This window comes from Lygodium microphyllum, chromosome 23, assembly GCF_053477565.2.
Source record: "Lygodium microphyllum isolate KBCC chromosome 23, Lygodium_microphyllum_v1.1.10, whole genome shotgun sequence".
NCBI classification, from domain to species: domain Eukaryota; kingdom Viridiplantae; phylum Streptophyta; class Polypodiopsida; order Schizaeales; family Lygodiaceae; genus Lygodium; species Lygodium microphyllum.
Window position 1 is genome coordinate 12,075,634 of NC_141157.1, and position 7,939 is coordinate 12,083,572.

The 7,939-nt window shown below is 47.0% G+C and overlaps 1 protein-coding gene across 6 annotated transcripts in view; it reads left to right on the forward strand.

The window, feature by feature from the left end:
• LOC148015886 (putative LRR receptor-like serine/threonine-protein kinase At1g63430) overlaps positions 1–7,576 on the forward strand; it is a 143,824-nt gene extending 136,248 nt beyond the window's left edge. For 5 of the 6 annotated variants that reach the window (XM_087664424.1, XM_087664426.1, XM_087664428.1 and 2 more), the window contains 3 exons: positions 6,494–6,651; positions 6,723–6,947; positions 7,061–7,576. In XM_087664424.1, the coding sequence (XP_087520550.1) occupies positions 6,494–6,651; positions 6,723–6,947; positions 7,061–7,312 (635 nt within the window). In that variant the 3' untranslated portion in view covers positions 7,313–7,576. Of the gene's footprint in view, positions 1–6,493; positions 6,652–6,722; positions 6,948–7,060 lie in introns of those variants that run through there. The other variant, XM_087664429.1, reaches the window with a different exon arrangement.
• Positions 7,577–7,939: the final 363 nt, after the last annotated feature.

The window sequence follows — 7,939 nt, forward strand, 5'->3', positions numbered from 1 at the left end:
GAGGACTCCAAGGCATGAGTCCCCAATATCCAAGCTGATCCATAAAACCCTCCCTGCCACAATTGTCCCATGGTCCCGTACACAGGCAGTGAGGCTCGGGCCAATCAAGGTGCATACACCTCCACTCCCACCGTGGGCACCGATGGCGTGCTCCGAGTAAGTGTGTGAACTGCCCGGGAGTACCTTCCCTACCCGTTGGGCTTGGGCGAGAATGAGCTTGTGCTCTTGTAACAGTAAGATGTCGATCCACCCGGCAAGGGCAGGCTACAGCTTCAGCCGAACAATCAACTTCTTGGAACCACATGCTCCACTATACTGGAGGTTGTGCACATTCTAAGATGCAATATGTAAGCTCACAGGGAAACCTGACCGAACAAGCATCTGTTCGGTGTGGAAGCTACTAACAAAGAAAAGGAGCTATGAGACATGTGGATATGCTTTGTTGTGCCGGCCTGGACGGTGAACTCCATTCCCCTATGGTAGACCATGGGGGTGATGGATGCGCTTGGTGGCACCAGCAGGGCATCTATCAGCCAGGCTGAGAGGCGGGACTCTGTGCATTGGTAGAAACGGGCCTCCTGTGCTAGGGGCCACTCGATCACATCCATCGGAGCTCTCCACTGCAGGGAGGCTCGAAAGATACTGCTTAGATGTGGGACCTCGGCCCTAGTCCACCAGTTGATGTCCATTATGCAACCTTGCCATTGCTGGGAAAAAATGTCAGTCCTCCTCCCATCCACTGGGAGATGTGATCTACCACCTAGCTCTTCACCTCCTCTATTTGAGTCATCGTCCACTCTCTTGTGTGAGGTCTGAGGGAAGAAAGCGTAGTTTGGTCCATCCAATGGTGCTAGTAGATAGACCTTGCCACTCCTTCACTTACGTACCACGAAGATTCCTACTTCCATGGGTATGGGAACTCTCACGCTCCGCAACTCTCAGGTAGGACCACTGCCCATTGCGAAAAAACTCTTGTGGTAGCAGCTGCACCTGTCTCGGGAAGGTCTGACGGGCGGCATGGGCAGATGAACTGGTGGTTGTGTGCGGAGGGGAGGGAGGGCTAGATTGCTTGTGAGTGGAGGATGTTGGTGTATGGGGTTCCTCACCTCCTGTCGGGGGGGGGGGGGGGGGGGGGGGGGGGTTTCACCTGTACTAGGTGGGGATTAGGGGGGGTGATTGGCGGAGGTGATGGTGGGGAGGGGGGGGGATGGAGGGGTGGTCAGATGCACAAGGCGGGTGTTTTGGGGGGGGGAGGGGGTGTGGGCCCTCAGGTGAGGTGGCCTATGACGCCTCTGTGGGGGGTGGATGTGTAGGCTTGTGGTCTTGCCAGGTGGGGCGAGGAGAGGGGCCCACGTGATGCTTTGCCAGGGGGGCGACGCTCGCCCTCCTGCAGTCGTGGCTGTGTCGTCTAAGGGGCTGACTGCGGCCCTCCTTGCCTCTCCCTCTCTGTCGTCTCTAGACCCATGTAAAGCCATCCTCGTCCACCTGTGGGCCTATTGGCGAAGCTACCTTGGCTCCAAAGCGCGTGCACTCTGCTACCTGATGCGCAAAGTCATGGCAACACAGGCACTGCCCTGGCTACCTAGTCACAATAACCTACTACTTGAAAGAGTGTCTGCCTACCTCGATCTCTAGAAACTGTGGTATATTTTTTGTCTCTTTCAATGGCACCCATACCTTTGGGACTCCTGCGGCTGTCATTGCGTCCGCGAAAGAGGCGGGAAGGACAGTGTGGAAGAGCCGTCCAAAGTCTTCCACTAACTGGCGATACTCTATTACTAGTTCGGAAAAGAGTAGGGTGACCGGGTGTGTTTAAGGAACTTGTTTGTGAAGCGCGAATGCCTCCACTGTGAAACCATTGTACTAGGGAACCATGTAGATGACCCCCTTCGTGGAAGCATAGGGTGAGCTGGCCAGTAGTTCACAGGCTGCATCTGCCAAGGTGAGTCCTACCATGAAGATCCCTTGACCCATTAGAACCGCCTCCACGATCTGCGCTGTGCCAATGCGCAGCGTGAAGTGAAGCCAATCCCAAAGCTGGGCCTTGGATGGGAAGTGTCCTACTACCTGACCAAAGATCATTATTTCTTTTAGCTTCAGCTCTGTGGCACGAATGGCTAAGGGCTATTCCTCAGAGAGGACGATGCGCAAGGTGTTTGACTGGGGGCACTCGCAGAATGCACTGGCGTCTGACCAGAGGTTTCCATTGCGCGTCCTTGCTGAGAACGTACCAAACACACTGCTCTACTATCGGAGGGGGAGGAGGGAAGTTGCTACAAAGGGAGGGAGCAATTGGAGGGGTCGATGGTGAGGAGGGGAAGGAGTGCTTTTTCGACAGTGAGGGAGGTGCTCGACACCACTGTGGGCCGGCTCACAATGGGCACCCCATGTGTGTTGGGCCTACCGTGGATGGCGGGGTCAGGGCCGCAAGACGGCAGAGGTGGGGGATTAGGGTGGAGAAGGTGGGGGATCAGGCCATCAGGCATGAGAAGAGGGGCGGGTTCAGGTGGGGGAGAGCTAGCGAGAGGTGGAAAAGTAGGCGGACATGGGTGAGGCGGAGGTAGCGCTGGGGGGGGGGGGGGGGGGGGGGGCACGCTAAGGAGTAGTGCTCCACAGGGGGGGGGGGGAGTAGGCGGGGGAGTAGACGGAGTAGAGGTAGGGGAGTAGACAAAGCAAAGGCGGGGGAGAAGGCGGCGGACAGTCAGTGCGCCATGAACAGTAGGCGGTTTTTTGGGGGGGGAGGGGGGGGGGGAGGTGGAACGATGGCGGAGCGGAGCAGCAGTACATGCGACGGCAGGGAGCTTCGTTATCGCACAATAGGTGATACCATAACATCTATCTGCTTTACATCATCCCAAAAAGTGAACCTATTTGCTTTCTCCAAGCATAAGATATAGGAGTATCTGGCAATGTTAATGAGGTGAACTCATCACTAAGAAATAACTGCCTCAAGGCACCATTGCATTCTCTTAATCTGCCTAGCATCAAGAAGTTAAAGGCAAATCTGGTATCATAGTATTTTAAAAATGTCTTCTTCGACCGCAAAGATAATTGATGACGAGGAAACTGGTGATTCAAAACAAAGCTAACCATTTAAGCTCCTTACACTATGAGAGGTGCAATCCATGACACGTTACTAATATCCTTTAGTAGGTTATTCAAGCAATGAGCCATACAATGTGAACTGTAATATGCAGATAATATCCCTGGAGGATAATAGCACCTATTGCCCTATTTGCGGGCTCTCCATCTGCAACAAATCCCACAACATGCTTTGGGCCAATAAGCTCAATACTTGTAACCCACTCTGCTGCAAGTACATTTGCTGACTTTCTAGTCCCCAATGCATCATGTGAAGATATGAAATACATTTCCCCACGAGAATAAGCAACCATACCATGAATGGATCACTTGCACGTATCACTCCAACCATCAACAATCAAGGAAACTCCATTTTTAGCCCATAGGCTCTTTCTAGTCATTGTTGCTTGCTCAACAAGGCGCTTTTCTTTGTCGAGCAAAGTAGTGCGTAAGGTCTCTAATGATGGAGCTACATACGAAGGGCCATACTCACTAATCTTCATACTCTGACCTGGCTGCACGAAATTGAATGTGGTCATGATAAAAAAAATGTGCCACTGATATATCGAGGGTCCACCCATTCTCTCGGGCAGCTAGAGCGTTATTGCAATAACACAAAAGCTTGTGTTTCGTGCTCGCACGAGACATTGAGATTCACTACCACTATGTCAAAGAAGAATCTTATGCAAGAGAGATTAACTTGGTGTATGTTCCTACACAAGAAAATGTTACAGACATTTTCACCAAGGTTTTACCATGTGAGAAGTTTGATACTTTCTGCAAGTCCTTGAACTTATTACCCTTTGGTGATTGATGATCCTTGTACTTAATCACATTGGCATTGCAGAGGATTGTTAGAATTTGCCAATTTTGGACAATGCCCAAGGTAATTTGTGTGGTGTGGACACTTATTAAAGTGTCAAAGTGTGGTGTAACTTAGGACTTTAAATGTGGTGACACTAGGCTTTAGAGTTAAGTTAATCAAACTTTGGTTAGGGTATGGGAGATTGGTTGGGTCAACCTTAGACCTTAGTTATTGTCTATTGTTCACCATCTCTCGTTTCTCTATCCTCCCTAGTGAGCTGCTTCTCATAGAGCAATGGCATCCATGGGATCAAACTTTGAAGACAGAAGAAATTATACAGTGCATTGATTTACGGCCAATTGTAATGCAGCAAGCATGTTGTAGTGGAACCCATGCATGGCTCTAATGGCTTGAACTCTCCAGTGCCTTTGGTTACAGATGATCCCATGCAGGGCACTAATGGTCACAACTCTCCAGCACTTCGGTGTGCTTGTATGCTTTAGTGCACTCAGTGTTTATTCACATTCATCAGGTGGAGTGGTCTTTTTGAGCGGCGGTATCGTCTTCTAAGAGGCCTTGGCTCATCGACAAGAGTGCATCAAGTCATATAACTTCTCAAGGAGATTTGTTCGTAGATCTTTATCCATGAGAGGATATAGTCAATGTTGGTGACATTTCTTTGGTGCCTATTAGTGGTGTTGTTTGCACCTTGGCTCTATTGTGTGAGTGTGCACTGAGCTCCTTTCCAAAGGCTCTACATGTTTTGGACTTGGGCTTCATCTTTTCTCCATTCATGGCCTTACAGACCTAGGTTATCTTCACCGACTAGGCTATCTTTGTTGAGGATTTTTTTACAAGAGCCATTCTTGTGATAAGTTGGCAAGAAGGGCCTATACATATCCATTCCTCTTCCATTGCCCTCCAAGGTAGTTTTCCATCGCCATAGCCGTTGCTGATTATGCACCATCTATCCCACGGGCCATAGGTTCCATCCCATCCCCCACCATCTCCTCTACTGGTCCCCTTGTACCTCCCATCCCTTTTAGAGGGTGACCAATATTAGTGATGTGACTATGGATTCCCTAGCCCTTTCTATATAAAAGGGAGATTCCCATTATCTTATGGAGCTTCTTTAGGGATTACAATCTACTTTTGGGCCTTTTTTGCACCTTCGATAGCTCCTTGCTATCATCTCACATTCGGGTTAGAGGCTTGGCTCAACCATCCTCAATTGGAGTCTTAGGGGTGATCCGTTTGAGACCTTTGTGTTTCCAGTGTCCTATGGTGGCTACCAGTTGGATCAAGCTTTCATTTAGATAGGGGTCCTTTCTCCTTGGTTGGCATTCTTTATTAATGGAGTTCATTGACACTCTTCTTGCCACCCTTGGATCCACATCTTCTTTGCCTTTTGCCACATGTAGGTGCCACATGTAGGATCTGAAAGGGTATGCTAGCAAACATGTGTTTTATACAATCATCTCAGTCATCTCTTGCTTGTGAGCCTCAATCTAAGTTAGAGAGAACATTAGGAGCCCTGACATTGTTATTGTTTGCGATTTTATGCGCTTTAGGCACTTTATATGGAGGGTCCCCATGCATTTCGTTCTGGGCACTATAGGCTGTCCAGGGCACTCACATTACGGGCTGAGCCGCTTGATTACCAATTGTGGCCCCTGTTTGCCTATTTATAGGTGGTCTGCCCTCTTATTTATTCATCACATTCATTGTGATCATGCAGCCCTCCCAATTTTCTCTCATTCCCTTGCTACCATCTGGTGCCCACGCTGATGCTCAGTGCTATGTGGTGGGGCTGACTGTTGCAGCCTTGTATCTTTCATCCATTGCATTCAGTTGTTCCTTCTCTCTTGTGTTGATTCAGACAACTCACCGTGTTTGCTTTGCTTTCCACTGTGCACTCTCACAGGTTTGAAATTGTACTAATCTTGAAGGATCAAAATATGCATATAGGTCAGGACTCAGCCATCTTTCTGGCAAAGTTCTAGCCTAAACTGGCCCTTGAACTATCTGCTCACTAGCATCCGTTTCATCCTTAGTCTGAATACCCCATCCTAACGCAACCAATTCTGATTCTCTTGCAATCTGACTAAGTACAAAAGTTTCATGTCTGCATGCCAGTACAGTGGGTTCAAATATAGAGGATTTTGCTAGAATTGGTGGTCATGTTCTCTACTACTCAAACTGGCATCTCTAGTCTAAGAATAGAAGCGTTAGTAGACAAATTAATTATTTATAGAAGTGTAATTTGTGATGATGCCTGCATGGAAGATTTCTGTTAAGAACACATCCAAGTCATAATAACTTAGAAACGCACATAAATTTGTATGCAGCAAGCAGATGTGGATGAAACTCTTTATGTTTGATGCAGTTCAGCAGTTATTGTATGCAAAAAATGCAGTAAAAGACAATGAAATTCAATGATGGAGAGGCCATAAGTAGCAAGGGAGAGAGGACGAGGGTTTGCATATACAGTGCTTATAGTGTGTTTGAACTTGTGCGGATGGTGAAGCTGAGCATTTGGACTGGAATGCTCATATGAGGGCGAGGGTTTGCATATACAGTGCTTATAGTGTGTTTGAACTTGTGCAGATGGTGAGGGTGAGCATTTGGACTGGAATGCTCGTATGAGGATAATCATGGGAGTGGCTTATGGCTTGGAGTATATGCACCACACCCTAAGCCCGCCTGCTACATATTCGAAGTTTGATTCCAGCTCAGTTCTTCTTACAGAGGACTTTGCTGCTAAAGTAAGTTTCTGTGGCTGTTTTTTGATATACTGTGGATGGTTCATGATCTGATTGCTTTTATGTTGACTTAGCTTGCAGGCTTTGAAGTGGGTAAGCCTTCACTTGTTAAAAGGAGCAGTATAAAGCCTACTCATGTGACTGAAAAAAATGCTGCCAGAAGTTTTAGTTTCCTTGAGAATACTGAAGGGGAATCTTCTGATTTTGAGGCAAATATTTTTGGCTTTGGCATCCTGATACTAGAGTTGATAAGTGGAAGACCAGCTCACAGGAAAGACAAGGGTTCTCTCTTAGAGTGGGTATGATCACAAGTGTTGTTTTATGCTATGTTGGTTTCTTTATTTAGTTGGCTCTAGTTGAGATATAGCTTTTACTTTGTGAATAAAGATCCTTTTCAACTTGCCTTGGTTAGGCTGTTGAGTATCTCCATACCCCTGAGGTGATTGCATATATGGTGGATCCGATGTTGAGGTTTTTCAACTACAACCAGCTGGAAAATTTGTGTGAGATTATTCGGCTGTGCATTGGAGTGGCATCCATGAGGCCATGCATGAAAAAAGTCACAAGCATGCTGGAAACTACCCTGGGTATAACCTCTGAGGCTGCTGGTCCTAGACAATCTCCCCTTCTGTGGGCTGAACTAGCCATCCTCAGTCAAATGTGAATCTTCTAATTTGATTGATACTGTTTTTCAGTCCTGCAGCAACTGATTCTTTATTCTTTACAAGTTCGGATCCCATTTGAGTCTTGTAAAACTTTCCAGATCCCCTACATTATTGCACTCCATTAGTGTAATGCAAACGAGTTACACCTTTCGATACTGAATGTGTTTATGCAAAAAGATTGTCTGAAATCCAAAAAAATATTCTTACTCTGAAGGGAGAGAGGTAGGGATGGAATTCTTGTTTACTTGGTTCAATGTATTTGTGAGGGCTTTTATTATGATTGAATATAATTTATTTGATGCACATTGTGTTAGACTTGGCTTGATGATACATCAGTTATCATGTCTCTTCCTCACTACCTAAAATCTATCCCAGAAATCTACCTCAGCAATGTCTGATTTCAGAACAGGCCTTACTCTCAACAATGTAAAAATGTCTGACATGCAAGAAAGTGGTGTTTTGTATTGAGAACTTTTTGCTACCTTTTGCAATTGTTCATTGGTTTTTGTTCTATTTTAATGGGTTGGTTTTTGCCACCTTTTGCCAAGCTGCTTGACAATCTTGCAATATAGACATGTAAGGTTAAACATGATTGCGCAGCGGAAAGGAATGTGAATATGGAGCAG